This window comes from Notamacropus eugenii, chromosome 1 (assembly GCF_028372415.1).
Source record: "Notamacropus eugenii isolate mMacEug1 chromosome 1, mMacEug1.pri_v2, whole genome shotgun sequence".
NCBI lineage: Eukaryota > Metazoa > Chordata > Mammalia > Diprotodontia > Macropodidae > Notamacropus > Notamacropus eugenii.
Genome location: NC_092872.1, coordinates 542,258,725 through 542,280,574, shown reverse-complemented (window position 1 = coordinate 542,280,574; position 21,850 = coordinate 542,258,725). Strand labels below are relative to the sequence as shown.

Genomic DNA, 21,850 nt, shown 5'->3' with positions numbered 1-21,850 from the left:
CTATTTGCTTTAGTCTGGATTTTCTAGAAATGGCCCTGTCAGCACATTTGGAAACCCTGAGTCCTTGCTGTGAAATGCAAGATGTTAAGATCCTAATATATTTTCATTTATTCATGGCTCATAGTGGGTTTAATGAATCTTACTTAAAACTAACAAATTAGGATCACTGACAATAAGAATATAAACAGAATTCTAACCTGTGAAATTTCTAATTGTTTGATAAATACATATATGTGTAGATATATCTGTGGATCATTTATACTTCTATTACAAGCACCTGAAAATACAGTGGAGTACTGGTTGTGGTGACACATATTTGCTATTGGGAAGGCTAAGGCTTGGGGATCACTTGAACTAAGGAGAAGTTTGGGACAAATATGAGTCTCACTTGGAAGCTGAAGGTCAGTTGGCTGCCTAAGGAGGAGCAAACCAACTTAGTTCAGAAAAACAAAGCAGATTAAAGTTTCTCTGCTGATAAATATAAAGACAAAATCTTACATTGCATGGCCTCTGCATTTCCAGCCAGAGTGAGATAGGGAAACACATTCTCTAGATTAGGCCTGTACAACCTGTGTCCTGCCTAAGGATCTCAAGTGGCCTGGAAAAAATGTAAAAGAAAACACCCTCTACATTTTTTGTGGGCTGCCTGAAATCCTTTGACATGCCTGCAGTCTGCGGGTTGTACAGGCCTACTTCAGATACAAAGACAAGCAGATAGACAAATAACAAACAAACATGTAAATAATGTTGTGCTTTGTTGTTTTACTGTACTGAAAATCCTCTTCCTCTACCTAGGAACTGGGGTAACTTATACAGTATTGTCAGATAACATCACTCTGGCAGAATCTTCCATCCAGGAAGGGGTTATCCCACACAATCTGACCCTGGTCAGCACAGCACGGCTTCAGCCAGGAGTTCACCATCTGGAAATCTGTGCAGTTAGCCACATCACCACCTCCAAACTTTCCAGAAACCTCACTGTTCATATCATTGAGCCACTGTCAGGTCTTCAGGCCTTCTGGGTTTCTGACCACTTGGAGCTGGGACAAGATCTTCTCATTAATGTGTCTGTGGCCCAGGGGTCCCCTGAGGAGCTGACATTTGAGGTGACAGGAGCCAGTGGAAACTTCTCCTATGTGAAACAGTGTTTGGGGAAAGAATCCAGGGTTTACAGCATCCCCATTCCAGAAAAAGGTAATGCTTGTTTATTATTCTCTCGCTTTCATATCAAAGAGTTAACATTCTTTATTAGAATTCAGAGCCCATTTAATCCAACCCTCTAATTTTTAGGTGGGAAAAAAAATGAAGTTCAGAGAGAGAAAAGGGCTTTCGTTCTTAAGGTCATTAAGCTTGTCTTGGCAGAGCGGGGACTAAAATCCATGTCTCCTGACTCTCAGTCCAGGATATTCTACTGCATTACTGCCCCCTAACTTGTCATTTTTCCCTGCTGAAGTATGGATTGTATTAACATGACAATCACTTTAATTTAAAGCCTTAGGTTAAATAACCAGTTAAGGCTGTGTCGTATTAGAATTTACAGAATGCTTGCTCCATTGATGTGTTTTGAAGCAACCTGACCCTACCATTGGTTTTCCTTCAATGAGCCAGAGTATTGACATCCTTCCCCAAAGAGAGGGCTGTAGAATTGTGGGATGAATTTATGATATGCCTAATGATAGATTTATTTTTCTGTAAGGACAGATTTAAGTCTCTTGGGTTTCCTTCAAGTTGTACAACTGCCTAAACATACTGCCCTTTCCAAAAAAAAAAAAACCCCCCAAAAAAACCCCTAAACCTACCCATTGCTCTAGGCTAGAAGACCTAGGACATACTAAAAAATTGCTTTTATGATACAGGAAGAAAAGATAAGTAGCCATGATGCATGATGACTTAAAGACTCTTCTTCCCTTTCCCTCCCAATCTGATCAACACTATTCCAGTATTAATACCCTACCAGGTGTCCTAGCACCCTGCACAGAATAAGCACAAGGCAGTCTCTGGCCCCAGGAAATTTATAGTTTAACAGAAGGCGCACAAACATAACTACGTCAAAATACATGGGATGATTTCATAAAAGTGCTTTGAGGAAGATGGGTCAGGGTGTCAACAGAGACAGAATCAGGGCAATCAAGGGGGTTGGGAAGGTAGCAGCTGCTGCTACTAGTCCTAAGACTGTCTCAACCCTTCTACTACTCTGAAGCTGCCTAGAGGTAGATGATTAAAAACAGAAAGAGCCCAAGCTATTAAGCTGACTCGTTGTATTGTACTAGCCAAACTGTCAGGAAGCAGAGCAAGGTTCTGTCAGAGCTTTGCAGTCATAGTGGTATGACTTTCTTTAGTGGCTTCTCCTGTGCATTTTTGTCTGTTTTCTTGTGTTACATTTGTTCCTGGGGAAGTTGTGTGTGCTGTGCTGTGCAGTAGGTTGCGTGAGACCTTTGACCTCAGAGAACGTTGATAGGATTGGTGATGATAAGACTCTTGTGTCACAAGGTCAGCAACATGTATGTAACTTCTCCATTTTGGGAGGGCATGACTGTGTCAGAGGTCACAGTCCCGTATGGATCGGAGGTTAAGGGACACAGAGATTCTATTGGCTAATTTTAAAATGGTGATATTGATGGGGAAAATCTTGTAGGAGTTCATGACCTAGAAATATAATCTTTTAAAAATAAATGTTTATTGATGTATTTTTGCTTTTACATAGCCTGTCTCTCCTTTGGAGCTACAGTAAATTGCAAATTTAGAGTGGAGTTTTGGCGATTGGCACATAAGGACTCTATGATGGGATAGAATGGTTTATCGAAACAGCCAAGTGAAACATAAGAGGGTTTCTGCACAGATGCAGTCAGTGACAGTCACATATGAACTCCCTCAACCCCACTGTCCCAGGGGACAGGGAGCATGAACCAATAGCAAAAGGGGAGGAGGGGGTTTCTAAAAATTAACCAGGAAGGCAAGCTCAGGATGAGGAAGAAGGACTTGTAACTATGCAGTATCAGCAAACTTGCTAGATAGTTTTACCATCCAGTTTTAACTAGACCTAGATGCAGTTTAAACCTTAACACCAGAATTGTGTAACAAGAGAAAGTCCTAGGAAACTAGGGCAATAGACACCTCTGGCTATTCACATAGAATGGGAGAATATGGTTTGGGCCCCCTAGTAAATTCTCAACTACTGTTTTTTTGGAGTGGGGGAGAGAACATAATCTTAGGTCATTCTCTACAGATAAATCTGAGTCAAACTTCTTCTTAGCTTTCTCATTTCTCAGGTCTGCTGATCCAAGGCTAGTTTCTCCACAATAGCCCTCCTGTGTTCAGTAGCTAAAGAGCCATTGAAGGTCAAGGGGCTACAAAGTAGCATATGGTATGGTGAAATGCAACATGGTACAGGGTTCAAATTCTTGCCTCAAACACTACTAGTTTTGTGACTCTGGGCAATTCACTTAACCTCTCTTTGAGTCTCAGTCATCGATAAAATGGAAATACCTACCTGGCACCATGATTTTTGTGAGTACCAAACAAGATAATGTATGTGAAACATTTTGTAAATCTTAAAGTGTTATTTTAATAGAAGCTCTGATTATTATGCAAGAGAAAGAGGTCATTACTTTCCAGGGAACCTGAACCAGGTAATCCTATCCTGAGGCAGCAAAGATTTCGGATCCTGGGCACAGCATACAAAAGGGGTAATGGTAGAGATGTGGGTCACCTACCATTGTAGAGGTGGTATTAGCTTCATCCTACAGTCTGAGCCCAAGAGTTCTTTGCAGCAGCTAGCCAGACACCCTGCTGCTGCCCTGGAAATACTCATGAAGTGATAAATGTGAAGCTCACATAGGCACTCACAAGGATGGCACCCCATCTGCTGGTTTTTCCCATGTTTTTTCCCAGGTAAGCAGAGAGACATCACTCAGGCAGAGATATCCTGGGGGACTGTCAGAAATTTACCTTTTTTTTTTCTCACACATAGGCTCATATTTAAAGTAACAACATACACAAGCACAGCATAACAGATATTTCTAGGACCATTTGTGTTGTGATAATGAGGCTCACCTTTGTAAACTACTTCTCGATTCTCCCCCTCCCACAGTGGCAGGCCCCCTTAGGGTCCATCCTTATTTAGGGTCTCAGCCACAGCAGCTAAGATGAAGAAGCAAGCACTGTCATCAACGGACAAGAAGACCAAAGGCTGGGAAAATGTTCTCACCAAACTTATGTGAGTAGAATTGTTACATATAAATTGTGATTCTTCATCTTCTCAACCCTTTCCTTGCAGGAACCTTTCTGGTCACAGTGCTTGCTCAAAACCTCTTCTCAAACCTGAGCTTGACAATTGGGAGAGTCAGTGTATCTGCTAAGGAGCCTGTCTACAAGGGTATGAAAACATTTCATAGCACTGAGTGTGAGCACATGAGATCAACCTCCTATAGTGACAGTCCCATAGCATAAAATCCTAGATTCTCTGGATAGGAAGGAACCTCAGAGCAGATATGGTCCAACATGTAGATACTAGGGCAACGATTGCCTTTACTGCATCCCTAGCAAGTGCTCATGGGATCATGGATTTATCATAGACAGAGCTGGAAGACAGGGACCTAAAGTCACCTAGTCCAAACAATCAATTTTACAGATGATAGCACTTAGAAACAGAGAAGGTTCTGGGACCATAGCTTCAGAGGCCATCAAGTCTAACATCCTCTAAGTTCTAGACTCACAGGGTTGTATGAATCACATGCCATATGCCATATCTGTGTGATCTTAGATAAGTGGCTTTCCTTCCCTGGTCCCAGTATCTCTATCTGTAAAATGAGGGGGTTGGATTAGATGGTCTTTGAGGGCCCTAAGAACATAGATATTTCATGTCTCTATCATGAGAGTAGACATTGTCTGCTAAAGTATTCCTCTCATACTTCATCTTGGCATTGGAAGTGACTTCTTAAAGACTGGAACAGAAATCTGAAACCTGAAGTTCATTCTGAACAAGCTGAGAAAACATTTACTGTGGACTTGGTAAATAAATCATAAGATCATAGATCCAAGGCTGGAAAGGACCTCAGAAGCCTCATAGACCAATCCCTTCATTTTAAAGATGTAAAAATTAAGGCTTAGGGAGCTTACCCAAGTTCCATAGATTATAGGAATCAGATAGGATTTGAACCTGTGTCCTATTTCTTGAAGCAATGCTTTTGGCACCATATCACAGCTACATATCCATTTTCTGCAGATAAATCTAATTAATGTCAAAGAGGTTCATCACTTGTTGGGCCATTAGATGATGAATTTGTGGCCCACATAAACTCGTAAAGTTCATTTATTGACCAGCTAGAAGTTAGGAAAACTCCTAGGAGTTTTAGTCATCTATAAGCTCAATATGTCAGCAGTGTGATAGGACAGCCAAAATAAAATGAACTGTAATTTTGAACTTCACTTCATTGCTTCCAGAGGTAAGGAGGTCAGAGTCCTGTTGTGCTTTGGGTTTACTCCTGAGCTCCTCATTTTAGAAAGAACATTGATAAGATGGGAAACAAAAAGGAGTGGGCAGCCAGGATGGTGAAGAGCCTCAAGAACATGCCACATGAAGACCAGTGGAAGGAACTGGGGATGGTTAGCCTGGAGAAGAGAAGACATGGTGGGACATAACAGTAACCTTCAAATATTTGAAAGGTTGTCATGATGGGAAAGAGCAATTATATTTGTTTTCTGCTTGAGTCCAGAGGGAAGAACTAGGAACAGTGGGTGGAAGTTATAGAGAGGTAAATTTAAGTTTGATGTGAGGGGAAAAACTTCTCAATAATTGGAGGAAGGAAGGAAACAAGCATTTATTAAATGCTTACCATGTGCCTGACACCGTGCTAAGTGCTTTATAAATATCATCTCATTTGATCCTCACAACAACCCCAGGAGGTAGGTGCTATTATTATCCTCATTTTACAGTTTAGGAAACTGAGGCAAACAGATTAAGTGATTTGTCTATAGTCACACACAGTAAATGTCTCAGGCTGGATTTGAACTCAAGCCTTCCTGACTCCATGCCCAATGCTCTATCTGTTCGATCCTCTCTGCAACTGCCTAGCTCTCCAAAAGTAAAATGGGAGACTTCTATAGGACATAGAACTCCCCTTGCCTGGCAGTCCTCAAGGGATGTCTGTGTGCCCCCTTGTCCTGTAGGTTGTAGAGGGGGTTCTTGTCCAAGTACAGGTGGAATTACATGTCATCTGAGGTCCCTTCCCACTCTAAGATTCTATGGTCCTAAGGTAAGAAAGGTGGACATCTGCAAGAGTGGAAGAAAGAGTTGTCTTGATGAAACCCCAGATCCTCAGAGGAGTGAAGTCTAGAGTAGTTACAGAACTTCTACAGCAGTAATTAAGATGTGAGAACATGTGAATCACAGGAGCATCTCCATATGTAAATGAAGTGGTTCTTTCCACTTTTCTTTCTTGACATGTGTGTCTGCTCTCCTTGAGAGGGCACCATCTTCCCCTAACACATGCTCCTAATATACAGCCAGCAATGAGGAGCCCATGAGCATGTTGCACTGTCATCACCCAGTTAGAAGACATGTTTGCTGCAGTAGGATCATTCCTATAAACCAGAGAAAGTCATCAGAAGGAACAGAGGCAGGAGTCACCTGTTATATGCTCACCCTCTCTAAAATATTCACTTTCTTCCAATTACATGTGTCTCATATAGCAACTCCTGCTAACCAAGAGCCATCCAAGATGAACTTCCAGAGGGAAAATGTGAGTTATTTTCAAAGTCTTAATCTCACAATTAAAAAGATACTCATGCAAATTCATGGGACTATGACATATGATACACACATACACAGAGTGGAATACTGATGGATTCCACCCTGAAAATATTGATCTCTATCTTTATTTTTAATAAAGTTAAAGCATCTTTTGTTTCATACCAAAGCCACTGACCAAGCTATTTCTCCTATCACTGTCCTAAATCACTGCACTTCCTTTGTGACAAAAAGCAAACCATCTGACACTGGGCTACGCCTGATGGTGTATACAGTATTCTGTACCAGTACTTTTCCACTTCTCTCCTGTTCTCTGAAGCCAAGATTGAGCTGAGTCTGGCTACCTTTTAGCGTTGGTTTCTTTCTTTTTCTTTCTTCCCCCACTTCGTTAGTGTTGTTTTCAACACATCGTTGCAGTATTATTTATTATGGTACTGTTTCAGTACTGTTTTCATTTACTTTGTTGTGGTCATGATATCTATTGTTCACCAATGTCAGCTCTACATCAGCTCATACAAATCTTCCCCGTGTAACTCTGAATTATTCCTGTTTGTCATTTCTTATAATGCAGTAGTATTCCATTATATTCATACTCTATAATTTGTTCAGTCCTTCTCCAGCTGATAAGCATTATCTTTGTTTCTATTTTTTTCCCTACCATACAGACACAAAATGCTGCCATGAATATTTCTAATCTCAGTTTTGAGATAGTGCCAGTTTTCTATTATATGTATGACCAAAAAGGCTCATTTACAATGCAGAAGGCCCATTCTTTTTGCTGTGGACAATTTAGCTATTTAAAGGAAGGAAACAAGCATTTATTATTAATCACTTACTATATGACGTTGTACTAAGGGCTGGAGATACAAACAAAAAGAAAGACCATCCTGGTCCTCATAAAACTTACATTTTAAGGGGGAAAACAAGAAATTTGCATTTTAATACACAAAAGGAAGAATAGTAAAGGGCTGGAGGGTGGATAAGGTACTCAACATTGGACCTGTCTCCTTCACAAAATGGAGGCTCCCAAAATAGAGGAACTAACCAATGGAAGAAGGGCCTTGCAGAGGAATATTCCATGGTGAGCAGGAATATTTAAGCAGGTTCCAAGAAAACTTGATCTTGGTACCCCTCCCAGATTGTTTTTGATAGATGCGCACTAAAGCCAAAACGGACATGTTCCCGTTTTTTGTTCTGAGATCAAGAGGCCAGATTATGCTACCAGAACAGGTCATTCCTTTCTGAGGTAAGGGAAATCTGGCTACGTGGGTGTATGCTTATCCACCTGCGATTTTATTGGTGTAGGGAAATTTTAATGAGGAAATGCCCTCTACCAAGGTAGATCAGTACCTGCTTTGTGACTTGTGGTCTTCAAGAGTAGCACAAGGCACTGAGAGGTTAAATAACTTGCCCAGCTCACCCAGTCAATATATGTATAGGTAGGATTTGAACCGCAGGCCTTCCTGACCTTCTTCTACCCCATAATGCCTCTCTGTATGTGCTGTTACTACCAATAACAATATTCTTCATTTCTCCCCTAGAAGGATAAAGGGAAAAGCCAGCTGTATATTAAGCCAAGTCGGTATGTGGATCCTTTCACCATGGTGACTCTGGGCTGGCCAGATTACAACAAGAGTCTGAACTTCGTGTGGTCATGTGGTAGGTGCAGAACCATTGTTACAATCTTGGCACCTAAGTCAAGTGGTATTACCTATACCATATAATCAACTCAACTTTTAAACACAAATTCAGTTGGGGATGCAAGGGACCATTTTGAGACACTACCCTATGAGGAAGAGACAGAGACCAGAAGCACACCAAGGTCACTGGGAGATGCTGACACAGAGAAGGGGTAACAAAATGGAGCTGAGCTAGAGAGCAACTCTCCTGGTGTGTAACCACTTATAGGAGAAAGTATTCCATCTGGTAGATTATTATTTTTACTAATTATTCTTACTCACTAGGAGCTAAGCTCAATTGTTTCAATGTTGCTGAAGGATTATAAGTGCATTTTAATATCCTGAGGCACAGCTCCAACTGCTCCCACAAAGTCAGTTATGGCTTGAGGGAGGTTCATTCAAGTAGTGTAGCTTCATTCTTACTGCTTCCCTCAGAGCCTCAAGCCTCCTCCCATCTGGGCCAGATCCCAGCTATACGTAAAAGAACCATCTTCTCCAATCCTTGTTTTGGGTACTTTCTTCTCAAAAGGTATAGTATCACTGATTGCCTCCTTATTCACATAACAATTCCTGCTTAATGGACCTCTGGAGTTTCCTCTGACTAGTTTTTCAATCTTGTCAGATTTTTGGTGACCATACTGTCAATGGGATTTTCTAGCTAAAGATGCTGGAATGGTTTGCCATTTCCTTCTCCAGTGGGTTAAAGCAAAGAGAGCTTAAGTGACTTGCCAAGGGTTACCCAGCCCAGTAAGTGCTTGATTCACATTTGAATTCAGGTCTTCCTGACTCCAGGCCCAGCTCTCTCTCCACTGAGTCACCCAGCTGCCTCCTCTGACTTGATTCCTTCTTTATTTTCTAAGATCTCTTGCAATGCTCTTAATTCTAGCCAGTAACCTATTTCATTTGATTCCATTTAACAAATATTTATTAAATGACTCTAAGTTGGTTATACAAAGATAAAAATAAAAAAATAACCTGGCCCTCAATATATTTTGTGGTTGTTCAGACATTTTTCAGTTGTGTCTAACTCTTCGTGACCTCATACAGGGTTTTCTTGGCAGAGGCACTGAAGTGGTTTGCTACTTCCTTCTCCAGTTCTTTTACAGATTAGGAAACTGAGGCAAAAAGGTTTAAGTGACTAGTGCAGAACCACATAGCTATTAAGTATCTGAGGCTAGATTTGAACTCAGAAAAATAAATCTATCTTGTTCTAGGACCCAGCATGCTACCCACTGCACCACCTAGCTGCCCCTCAAGGTATTTATATTCTAATTAATTCAGCCCCAAATGATGCCTACTTCTCTTTTTATCTGTACCTTGACTCTGGCCTTTTCCTAGCTTGGATTGCCCTCCTACCTAGATTCACAGTGAGTTAGAACTCAGAGAATTCTTGGAGCATAGAGTACCAGAGCTGGTTGTTCAATTGTATTTCATTCATGTCCAACTCTTCATGATTCCATTTAAAGTTTTCTTGGCAAAGACACAGAAGTAGTTTGCTATTTCCTTCTCCAGCTCATTTTACAGATGAGGAAACTGAGGCAAATAGGGTTAAGTGACTTACCCAGGATCACACAGCTAATAAGTATCTGAGGCTAGATTTGAACTCAGGAAGATGAGTCTTCCAGACCCTAGACCTAGCACCCCATTCACTGTGGCACCAAGCTGCCACCAGAACTGAGATAGACCCTAAAACATTTAATGCTAAGGGAAAGACCTTTAGAACATAGATCCAACACCCTCTGTTTACAGAGGAGGAAGTTAGTGCCCAGCAGGTAGATGTGATCTCTCTAAGATAACAAGTTAGTGACAGAGCAGCTTTCAAGCCCCAGTTTTCTGATTCCCATCCCAGGACTCTTTCCATCACCCTTGGCTGTCTTTCCTTGTGTCCAGACTGTACCAATGGAGTGAACTGACCTTTGAAATTTTGATTATCTATAGTGTTTGGGAAATATGCATTTCTGGGTTAGAGAATTTTCTGGCCAGTGAAAAGGCAGTCAGAGGTCCACAAATCTTTTCATTTTAACTTGCTGGAAATTTCTCCAAGATTTACTTCCTGTCTAAGGAATTAGAGAAGAGGGAGCATAATTGGGCCTTTCTGTGTGACTGAGGATCTTCAAGAATTGAACATGGGTTGACTCTGGACACACTCCTGAAGGGCTTTGAGGTCTAAATTGCACACAGTTTGCCTTCTCCTCCCCCCATAAAAATTGAATATTAGCCAGTGATGAGCCAGAGAATGCCCAGTTTTCTCAGAGAGATTCTTGTTTGTTGTCCTGGCAGGGAGCTGCTGGCCTCAGTGGAGGGAATGTGTCCAGCAGCAGCTGATCTTCACAGACCAAAGGGAGATGCTGATAGACCCTTTCTGCCTGCCTCCTCCCAATTCTGCTATCACCCTTCGTATTCTGGTACATGGTATGCAGGAAGAGCAGTGGCAAGATGAGCAGTGCCTGTATGTGACAGCAGAGCAGAAGCTGCATCCTCAAATCAGGTCTGGTATTTGTGAATCTGTTCCTTGAGGGCAAGGGATGTATATCAGTCTTCTCTTGTCTCCTTTCTCCTGATATATGTATGTGGCCCTGGCCATAGGAGCTCAGTACATATTTGTAAATGGATGAGTAAATTAGTCATTTCATATAACCATAACCATATAACCAGTCCTCTGCTCTGAATAAGCTGCTTTGGAAGGTCATAAGTGGAAGGGAGAGAGAATTTATTAATACTGTGTGCCAGGCACTGTGCTAAGTTCTTCACAAATATTCTCATTTGAACTACCAGGAGGTTCTGTGTTTTGTCACCATCTAAGCTTTAGAGAAAGGGGAGAGAGAGGGAACTCACATCCCCTCCAAGGACTGGAAGGAAAGGTGGGGAGAGAATTGATCAGCAGGCATTTGAGCACCTACTATGGGCCAGGTACTATGCTAGGCAATTGGAATACAAAGACAAATTAAAACAATCTCTGCTCTGAAGAAGATTCGTTCTATCTGGAGAGACAAAATGTACATGCATGTTTTGTATAAAATGTACATATATAAAATGAATACCAATTACTTGGCAGGGGGTGTGTGGGTTGTGGTAGACAGTAGTAGATGTGAGAATCAGAAAGGCCCAGTGCAGAAAATGTATTTGAAGTGAGTATTGAAGGAAGAAAGCTAGGGAGTCCAAGAACCAGTGGTGAAAAAGGAGTGGATTCAGTGTGGGGGAATAGCAGGTGCAAAGGCATGTAAATGGGAGACAGAATGTCATGCTAGAACCAAACTAAAAGGTTGGAAGATAAAAGCAAAAGATGATGGGTTTACTATGATGGGCCTGAAGGTTTTATCTAGTCTTTCCTCACTTTTCAGTCAAAAAAGTTCATGCAATTTGGGGGATATAAAAATTCTTTGAAAGGCTATCATATGAAACAAAGATAATAAGTAATAATAATAGCTCATATTTATATAATGTTTTAAGGTATGCAAAGCACTTTACATGTGTTATCTCATTTGATCTTCACAACAAACAACCCTGGGAGGTAGGTGCTATTGTTATAGCAGATGAGGAATCTGAGGTAAAAAAAGCTTAAGTGACTTGCCCAGGCTCCCACTGCTAATTTCTGAGGCAGGATGTAAATTCAGGTCTCCCTGACTCCAAGACCATTGCTCTACTGACTTCACCATCCAGACTCTTATGAAAGTTCTTTTGTTTGACCCAACAACAGGGCAGAAGCAGGAAGAGTGGGTGGAAATTGAAAAGATGTCAGGAAAAAAACCCTTTCTAATAATTAGAGCGGTGCCAAAGCAGAATGGACTGCTTTGATAGGTGGTGGGCTCCCTTCTCTTCAGGTAGAGGCTGGATGATCACTTCTCAGGATATCTTACAGCGGGGCCTCGTTAGTGAAAGTCTTAGTGAATGATGAAAATGGTCCCTTCCAACGTTCCTATTTTGTATTTTGTGATTTCTCTCTTCTTCCAGTTGTGAAAAGAATTGCAAGCCAGTGAATGTGAGTGAAGAAGTCATGTTGAGGGCCACTTGTGATGACCAAAAATCTGTGACATACAGCTGGTATTTAGATACCTCCTTTCAGGAGAAGGTGAGCATTTTTTAAAGTGCATTAAAAACACTAATCTTGGAGCACTCGTGTTATGGCCACCCCTTGCCTAAAACTTCAGGGGTAACTTCTCCTCTGGAGTTTAAGACTCTGAGATGATGTGATAAGGGTCTGGCTTCTGTATTTTGTTCTGAAGCCACTGGAGTCTAATTTTAGGACTTAGATCACTGGAGGACCCAAGGGATATGATCTCTGAGAAAATTATTTTAGGGGAAAGAACCATGGGTGAAGTTTCTGCCATTTTGCCCACTCTCTACCACTCCCCAAATTACATGACCACGCTGTCTTAAATGAGCTTGATGAAACTGCTGAGGCCCCAAGCTGTAGAAGAGAGGCCTTAATCCTATTCTTAGTATACAAGTGTCCCAAGGACTCCTGGGTATGGGATGGACAATGCTGGTGCTCCTGGTCACTCTGGAAGGAATGGGAAAACCCCTGGGTGGTTTTCTGGGTGAGTGGGAGAAAGCTGCTGGTGATCTCCAAGCAGCTGGCCAGGGTCCTGAAAGCCAGGGCCAGGAGTTAGGTTTCAGTGATGCAGACTGGGCTTTTCTCTTGGTAGGAGCTGAAGCAGAGGGGCCTTGTGGGGAAAAGGGACTCTGTACCCTACTACTATTCATGATCTATGTGCATCACACAGGGCTCAGGGTCTATAAATGTTTCAGGTGCACCTCCTTCCTGCTGTCTGTGGTCTCAGTGGATTTAGGCCAAGCTCCTTAAAGCTGTTACAGAGGAATACCTCCATCCTGCTAATGAGTAGCTCCTTCCTGTCTGAACTTGGGGGTTCAGCCACTGGTGCACTTCAAATTAAAGTCACAGGTAGGCAAGTATAGAAGAATTTTTCTTAACTGGACCCATGATTCATTGGCTTAAGGAAATCTCAGTGAGGACATGACCTCTAGTCGTGTGTCTCAACATCTGCTCTGTATTTATGGTTTCAGAGAATTGCTTGGAGCCCTGAAAAGTTGATGACTTGCCTTGAGTCATACAGGTAGTACATGCTGGAAAGAGGCAAGACTGAACATAGATTGTCTTGACTCTAAGACTAGTTCTTTATCCAGTTTACTACAGCACCTGTCATGGAAGATATATATAAATATAGGATATATTTATATATACATATAGTTATATCTAGGTTCATTCAATTCTATATTTGCTCTAGCATCTATGTACTTCCCTTTAAACAAACCTAATATATGAAAATCTGGATTTTCTGCTCATAGCAGTGAGGACAACTCATTATAGCCCATGAAGGTTTTAAAAGTGCTTTCCTCATAAGAATTTTATAAGATTGGCACTATGAGGAAACTGAGTCTCAGAACAGTTAAGGGTGTGGTAACAACTATGGAGTTAAACTAAATAGCAAGACCATTAGATTCTGAAGTCAGAGAACCTTTATTCACAGCTTGATTCTGTGTTTTATTATCTGTGTGACCTTGGACAAATCACATAACCTCTAAATTGCAATTTCCTCATCTGTAAAATGAAGGGGTTGGATTAGATGGCCTCTAAGGTCCCTTCTAGCTCTAGGTTTGTGATCCATGATCCTAGGTCTCTTCACCTATCATCTATAAAATAAGGGGATTTGAGTAGACTACATCTAATGTCCTTCCTCCCGCCCCAATCCTATTATATTAAGTCACTTGCCTAAGATCTTGCAGCTTTTAAGGATCACAAGTGGGAGGCCAAAATAGGTCTGCTGATCCCAAGTTGGTTACTATTTTACTACACCATACATCCTCTTAATATAAACCAAAGGGCGATGATTTGCTTTACAAAGGATTTCTTTTATTTATTAAATACACACTTTTTCCCCAGAGGAACATCATTTACACATAAGGAACATTGATGTAAAACCCTGCTTTACTCTATTAGCAAAGAGCCTCCTTTAAGAGTTCCCATCCTCTCAGATGAGGCTCAGAGGTTTCTGTCCTTTCCCTACCATGACCTATTATAAAAAGTCACCAATGATCCCTCAGAACCATAGCCCTGGTCCAGTTCCACTTCTAGGTTCCAGCATTGGCTCCTCCTGTAGGTTCAATCATTTCTGTATCCACATAGTAACAGTTACATTTCCCTTTAAACAAATCCAATTTGTAAAAATCTGGGTTTGCAAAACAAAGAAAACAACAGCAATAACAGCTTGTATTTCTATTGCACTTCAAGGCTTCCAGAAGCCCTGGATAGAGGCGAGTCAGGAGAATAAAGCTCCCGTAAGCCAAAGTTGGTGCTTGGGTGAAGTGTGTGATAGAAATGGGACCTAGAAAGATGGTTTACAAAATATTTACACTTTAGTATTCATTTTATAAATCTTTATAAATCCAGTTTGTTCCTTCCTCCAATCCTTCCCCTACCCGTTCAGAAGGCAAGCAATAATGACATTAATTATATGTATGAAGTCATGCAAAATATATTTCCATATTAATTGTTATAAAAAAAGACAAAAAAATTTAAGTAAAAAAAGTATGATTCAATTTGCATTCAGAATTAATCAATTCTCTCTCTAGATGTAGGTAGTTTTTTCTTTGTGAGTCCTTTGGAATTATCTTGGATCATTGTATCAGTTAAAGAAGCTGTCTTTTGTAGCTGATAGTTATGCTATTGCTGCTATTATGTACAATGACCTCCTAGCTCTTCTCACTTCATTCTGTATCAGTTCATATGAGTCTTCCCAGGTTTTTCTGAACCTGTCCCCCTCATCATTTTTTTATAGCACAATAGTGTCCTATCACGATTATATACCACAGCTTGCTCAGTTATTCCACAACTGATGGATATCTCCTCAATTTCCAGTTGTTTGCCACCACAAAGAGAACCGCTATAAATATTTTTTTTGTGTGCAAATAAGTCCTTTTCCCTTTTCTTTGATCTCTTTAAGATACAGACCTAGTAGTGGTATTGCATAGTTTGATAGCTCTTTGGGCATAATTCCAAATTGCTCTCTAGAATGGGTTGGAGCAGTTCACAGTTCCACTAACAGTGCATTAGTGTACCTACTTTTTCACATCCCCTTCAGCATTTGTCATTTACATTTTCTGCCATGATAGCTAATATAATGTAAAGTGATACCTCAGAGTTTTAATTTGCATCTCTCAGTTATTAGTGAGTTAGAGCATTTTTTCATGACTGTTGATTTCTTTTTTCTGAAAACTGCCTGTTTATATCTTCTGACCATTCATCAATTGAGGAATGCCTCTTACTTATTTTTATCAATTTGGCTCAGTACCCTATATATTTGAGAAGTGAGGCGATTATCAGAGAAATTGCAAAAAAAAATTTTTTCCCAGTTTTCTACTTTCTCATTTTTGGCTACATTGGTTTTGTTTGTGCAAATCCTTTTTAATTTTATATAATCAAAATTATCCACTTAATTTCCTGTGATCCTCTCTCTTTCTTGTTTGGTCATAAACTCTTTCCTTATCTCTAGATCTGACAGGTAAATTTTTCCATGTTTCCAGGGAGATGGTTTTAAAGCAGTCTCCTCTCTTTGATTTTCAGCAATGACCAAGTGGGCCTATGGAGAACAAACCTACATTGTCAGCACCCTTTATCCTCCTGAGGTTCCAGCTTGTTCTGTCATTCCAGAGCAGGGGACCATTCTAACAAGCTTTAGGATCTCCTGCAGTACATCTGCAGAACCTGGTTTGCTCATCTATTGTTTCTGCCTGAAATCAGGTAGGATCTAAGGACCTTCTTTTTCTATTGGCTGTTCCACAGAAACTGTTCAGAAGTCCCTATGTCTTTGCAGGGGCTGGTGTGCAATTTGGGAACAGGTAGAATTGCCCATGTGGGGATGAAGTTTTCAGTGTCAAAAGTTCCCCACAGTAGTCTAGACTCCTATCTTTCAGCTCACTTTAGAAAGAAGACTAACAGGGTATCCTTCCACCAGTGAGAGGCAATGTGGCAGAGTAGAATGATCATGGGATTTAGAGTCAGAAAAGCTGACTTGAAATCTCAGTTTTCTACCTCTCTTCTACTTGTGTGATACTAGGCGATGTCTCTTGGATTCGTTGTTCATATGAAACAAAAGAGGTGAACGAGATGAAGACTATTGGTAACTAGTTGGTGCAGTGGATAAAGCACTGGGCTTAGACTCAGGAAGACTCATCTTCATAAGTTCCAATCTGACTTCAGACACTTACTAGCTGTGTGACCCTGGGCAAATCATTTAACCCTGTTTATCTCAGTTCCTCATCCATAAAATGAGCTGGAGAAGGAAATGGCAAACCATTCCAGTAACATTGCCAAGAAAACTCCCAAATGGGGTCACGAAGAGTTGGACACAATTGAACAACAGATGAAATTTAAGCTTCCTTCCAGCTCTAAATCCTATGAAATTAGAAGTCTCTTTCTTGTCTCCTTTTTCTACTGAGTTTTCCCATCCCAGAAGACCACTCCCTCACTACCACTAGTCTGAAGAAAATGGAGGGGCAAAGGAGAGACAGGGAAGGATCTTAGTTTCCCAAGCCCACATCTATTCACCTATGCAATATCTACCTGTTGTAATGTGTGTGAGTAGGAACAAATATGAGATTGGGACTTCAGTCAAGGGTGGTTTCTGTTTTATCTTGACTATTCATTTCATGATAACTTTGATTGGGATTGATGAATTTTGATGAAATCTGGGACCAGTGAATGTATAACCATTAGTTATTGATATGATGCTGACTGAAAATTTAATCCATGTATCAGAGGCTCTCTCCTAATATGAAGGACCTAGGTATATTTTGGGGAAGGAGGGAAAGAAACAAGTATTTATCAAGCACCTACAATGTGTTGGGCACTGTGCTAAGCACTTTATAAATGTGCTATCACTTGATCCTCACAACAACCCTGGGAAGTAGGTGCTATGGTAATCCCCATTTCACAGTTGAGGAAACTAAGGCAAACCAAAGTTAAGTGACTTATCTAGGGTCATAGAGCTAGTAAATGTCTGAGGCTGGATTTGGACCCAGGTCTTTAGTACCCTATTCATTGTGTCACTTGTTCTCTAGTTCATTAACCTTAGTTAAGCAGTATCTGTAACCAATAGTATCTGGTACTACCCCAAGGATAGCAGCTGGTTCCTGTTATGAGCACTAAAGTTCACAAAGCTAAAATTAATTTTAAAAAATTTTACAAATTTTACAAAAATTTACAAATACAGACAGTGCTTAGCAGGGTACCCACACATAGCAGACACTTAATGCTTATCGATAATTGTCTTGATTCAAAAACTCCTATCTAAGTAAGTGTAAAGTTGAGAGATCTCCCCAAAATAGATGAGGACAAGATTTGCTCCTTAATGCCTGTGCTCCCTTCCAGGGCCCTTTTGTCTGTTTTATCACTCTTTCCTCAATAACTCTCATTAGGCACCACCAGTCACTACTCTGCCCTCTACCTCCTACGACCACCGTCTTCTTCAGTTCTGCTTCTAATAACACAGCTTCTTTGCTGACTTCCTCAGCCTCTCCTCTTCCTCTTCTTCTCATGTTCTCTAGCAAATGGTGCTACTCATCTTCCCCAAGGGACCAACTTTCTAGGCATTAACCCATATAAAGAAATCACTCTGGAGCCCCTTCCTTACCCAAATAACTCAAAAAGTGCCCTCAGAGGTCAGTTGCTTCTGCACCTTCAAAAACCTTTATATTTCTGGATATCACAGCACCTGCCCGTCCACATCAAATGGGCCCCTTCGGGTACTATGGGAATGATCCATTTTTCATTATACAAATAAGTACGTATCTTCAACTCCCTACAGAGTAATGGTACGCTAATACTTAGCACCCAGGCAGTATGTCTCCTGCTAATGCCAGTACCACTCCCACCTCAAGACTTGGAGTTTGGAGGAACATCCTCCTTCTCTTCCCAAATTGAACTCAGAGACCTTGAGTTCAAACACTAGCTTTACTCCTCACCACTTCTCTGGACCTCCTCTTCCTCAGCAGAAAACTAGATGTCTCATAGACATCTCAGACTCAATGAATCCAAAACAGAACTGACATTTCCCCCTAAACCCACCATTTCTGTTGAGGGCACCGGCATCCTTCAACTCTCCAAAGTTTTCAACCTTGACATTATTCTCTCTCTCTCTCTCTCTCTCTCTCTCTCTCTCTCTCTCTCTCTCTCTCTCTCTCTCTCTCTCTCTCTGTCTCTCTCTCTCTTCCCCTCTCTCCCTCTCCCTGTCTCACCCTTCTTCTTTCCTCTCTCTTGCTTTCCATATTTTCCTATCCTTCTCTTCCTCTCCCCCATCCCAGTGCTGCCAGATCTTGACATTTCTACCATGACAGTAGCTCTGGCATCAGTCCTTTATTCTTCACTCACACAGCCACCACCTTAGTTTCAACCATCATCACCTCTAACCTTGATGAAAGAGACTGTGCTATCAGAAGCAGAACCAGCCTTCTTAAAACATAGGACTCCATATCCATGTCTCCATGCTTTTTCATTCACCTCTGTTTTAATAGGGAATCCATTACTTTCTCCAGGACTCAACTCAAGCCCTACCTTCTACATGAAACTTTTCCTTATCTCTCCTGTCGCTAGTATCATTCCTCTCTAAACTACCACATATTTATATGTGCTTAGATTTATACTGTATTCTTGGATTTATTTTGGATATACTCAGATATGTACACATCATTCTCCTCCACAGGATGTAAGCTCTTTGAGGTCAGGGACTGTTTCATTTTGGTGTTTTTATCCTAAGTGCCTAATGCAGTGCCTGGTACATGGTAGATATTTAACAAATGCTTGTTAATGGACAGAAGAGAGACAGCATGGCACAGTGGTTAGGGAGTAGACTTGGAGTCGGAAAGACCTGGGTTCAGGTTGTACCTTGGCAATATCTTGTCTGTGTGATCCTCAGACTATAAATTTCTAAGCAAGTAGTGGTCTTCTGTAGGAGTGCCCACTACCAAAGAAACCACAAGTCCAAGTGTTAAAATAATATTTTTTAAAAAGGAATGGTATAAGATGGGCATGTATGGGCAGGATGTGGTCTGATAGAACACCTATGTCAATGAGATTACTCTCCTCACCTCTATCTCCTAGAACTCTGGGCCCTCTTTGAATCTTAGGTCAAATACCAGCATCCACAATGACTTCCCTGATTCCTTGGTTACAGTGAAATGGAGGCTTGTTATAAAATGACATTACTCATGTCATAGGATCTAGACCAAGAAGGGACATCTGTAGTCCAGCCCCATCATTTTTACAGGTGGAGAAACTGAAGCCCAGAGAGGTTAAGTAACTTGCCCAAGGTCATAGAGGTAACAAGTGAAAGGCAGGGTTTGAACCTGAGTCTTCAGACACCAAAGCTAATAGTCTTCCACTATACCATACTGTCTCTTAAAAAAGGAGAAAGAGTCTTACCCTCTTGGCTATTAGAACACCTAACATCCCTCCAAATCCTAATTCTGTGATCCTATGATCCCATTTTGTCCCAAGGGAAGCTAGGCTAGTTTATTCAAATGATCTCTTCTGGGGATTCTTCTGGAGAAAATCCGCTCTAGGGGGTTGGGTGGTTGCAGGTGGTGGAAACAATGGAATTAGCTGCTCCTGGCACAGCTCGCACTTGGGAAAAGGAAGTTTTATAGTCATTGGATCACAGATTTAGAGCTGATAGGGATTTTAGCAACCATCTTGTTCAAAGGAATATGGTTTTACAGCTGGAAGGACCTTTGAGGTCATGGAGTCCAACCCGCTCAATTTACAGATCAAGAACTGAAGCCCAAAGAGTTTGAATGATCTGTCCAAGCTCACACAGACAGCCAATCACAGAGCCAGGATTCTAATGGGCAGTCAGAATCTAAACCCAGCACTCTTTCCATTGTTCCACACTGTCACAAGAAGTTATGGCAAGCTCAGTCATGGTTGAGGTGACCATCTATAAAGTTCTGATGGTCACTGCCTCTTCACCAAAATCCTTCAAGGTCAAAAGCCACAGCAACATGGGAACTCTAGGTAACATCTACAGAAACACTTCTGGCTTTCCAAGTTTCAGTGATGGCATCTCTAAGGGACAGACAATCTAGCCCCAAGATGATGGCTATACCTCTATATAAAATGGATTCTGAGAAAATTTTCCAGTGGGTACCATTTAGTTGTGTTTTTTCAAAATAACATTTTCCCCCAATTACATGTATAGTTTTTAACATTCATTGGGTTTTTTAAATTTTATATTCCAAATTCTATCCCTTTCTCCCTCCCATCCTCCCCTCTCTGGAATGGTAAGCAATCTGATACAGGTTATATATGTGCAATCATGTAAAATATTTCTGTATTAGTCATTTTGGTACCACTTAATTTTTATAGATTTTGGTAAAATTTGCTCTGTGGTAGGAAATCCTGAAAATTATGACTGCATTCAGGAAAAGTTACTAATTACCAAACCACGAGTACTTAAATTTAGTTTAGTTTCTTGCATTATTACTGAATTGGTGTTTGTAAGGTCTTTGTTACGAGTGTTTATGCTTCTGTGATCAGTAGTGTTTGTTTTGTAGGGCTTATTATCTTTCTAGAACTCTGAGAAAGTTCTTTCCCCTGACTCTTCATCTTCCTATTTTTAGATTCATGCCTCTATTGTGGTCATGAGCCAGAACTCCCATCAGTTTATCTGCCACTTGGAGAGGAAGAAAATAACTTTGTTCTGAAGATTCTCATTTCTGTTGCTAATAAGGCTGGAGACACAGTCCATACCCACGTAGCAGTCAAGGTAGGTCATATCCTCTCTCACTCCCACCCTTCCTTTCAAAGCTGGAAGGGACCTCATAAGTTAACATCTAATCTCATCATTTTACTTATGAAGAAACTGAGGTCCAGAGAGGTCAAGTAATTTGTCCAAAGTTACATTGCTAGTATATAACAGAACTGGAATAGAAAGAGGCACTGTAGTATAGTGAATAGGGCTTTGCAAGTGGTATCATTGAACCTCTCATTTTTGGTTTCCTTATTTTTAAATGAAACTAATAAGCATACCTTCCTCAGAAGGATGTTGTATAGATAAATTGAGATAATATATATATAAAATGCTTTTGCGAACCTTAAAGAAATACATAAATATGAGTTATTATTTTTATTTGTATGCCTGATTATTAGAGAATTGGGACATAGGATAATAGATTCAGAACTGGAAGGGACCTAAGGAACTATTGAGTTCACTAGCCTCATTTTACAGATGAGGAAAATGAAACCCCAAGATGATATATGACAAGGTAAGAAAAATTAACTCCAGACAAGTTAATTTTAGTGTGGTTATAAACAATTTGTATTCCTACCTTCCTTCAGTATCTGTTTATTATATGACCATTTCTCCAATGGGATATATATATATAACCCTTATAGATATGTATCAGTTTC

The 21,850-nt window shown here is 40.7% G+C and overlaps 2 protein-coding genes across 5 annotated transcripts in view; one reads left to right on the top strand and one right to left on the bottom strand.

The window, feature by feature from the left end:
- The window catches only part of LOC140518842 (polycystin-1-like protein 2), a 110,787-nt gene that overhangs the window by 1,474 nt on the left and 87,463 nt on the right, over window positions 1-21,850 (top strand). Inside the window, exons 2-10 of the mRNA XM_072631308.1 lie at window positions 796-1,194; window positions 4,277-4,375; window positions 6,691-6,740; window positions 8,290-8,407; window positions 10,708-10,915; window positions 12,379-12,496; window positions 13,177-13,330; window positions 16,010-16,186; window positions 21,061-21,206. Of these exons, the coding sequence (XP_072487409.1) occupies window positions 796-1,194; window positions 4,277-4,375; window positions 6,691-6,740; window positions 8,290-8,407; window positions 10,708-10,915; window positions 12,379-12,496; window positions 13,177-13,330; window positions 16,010-16,186; window positions 21,061-21,206 (1,469 nt within the window). The remainder of the gene's footprint in view (window positions 1-795; window positions 1,195-4,276; window positions 4,376-6,690; window positions 6,741-8,289; window positions 8,408-10,707; window positions 10,916-12,378; window positions 12,497-13,176; window positions 13,331-16,009; window positions 16,187-21,060; window positions 21,207-21,850) is intronic.
- BCO1 (beta-carotene oxygenase 1) overlaps window positions 1-21,850 on the bottom strand; it is a 152,640-nt gene that overhangs the window by 97,097 nt on the left and 33,693 nt on the right. The gene's annotated exons all lie outside the window — the stretch shown is intronic.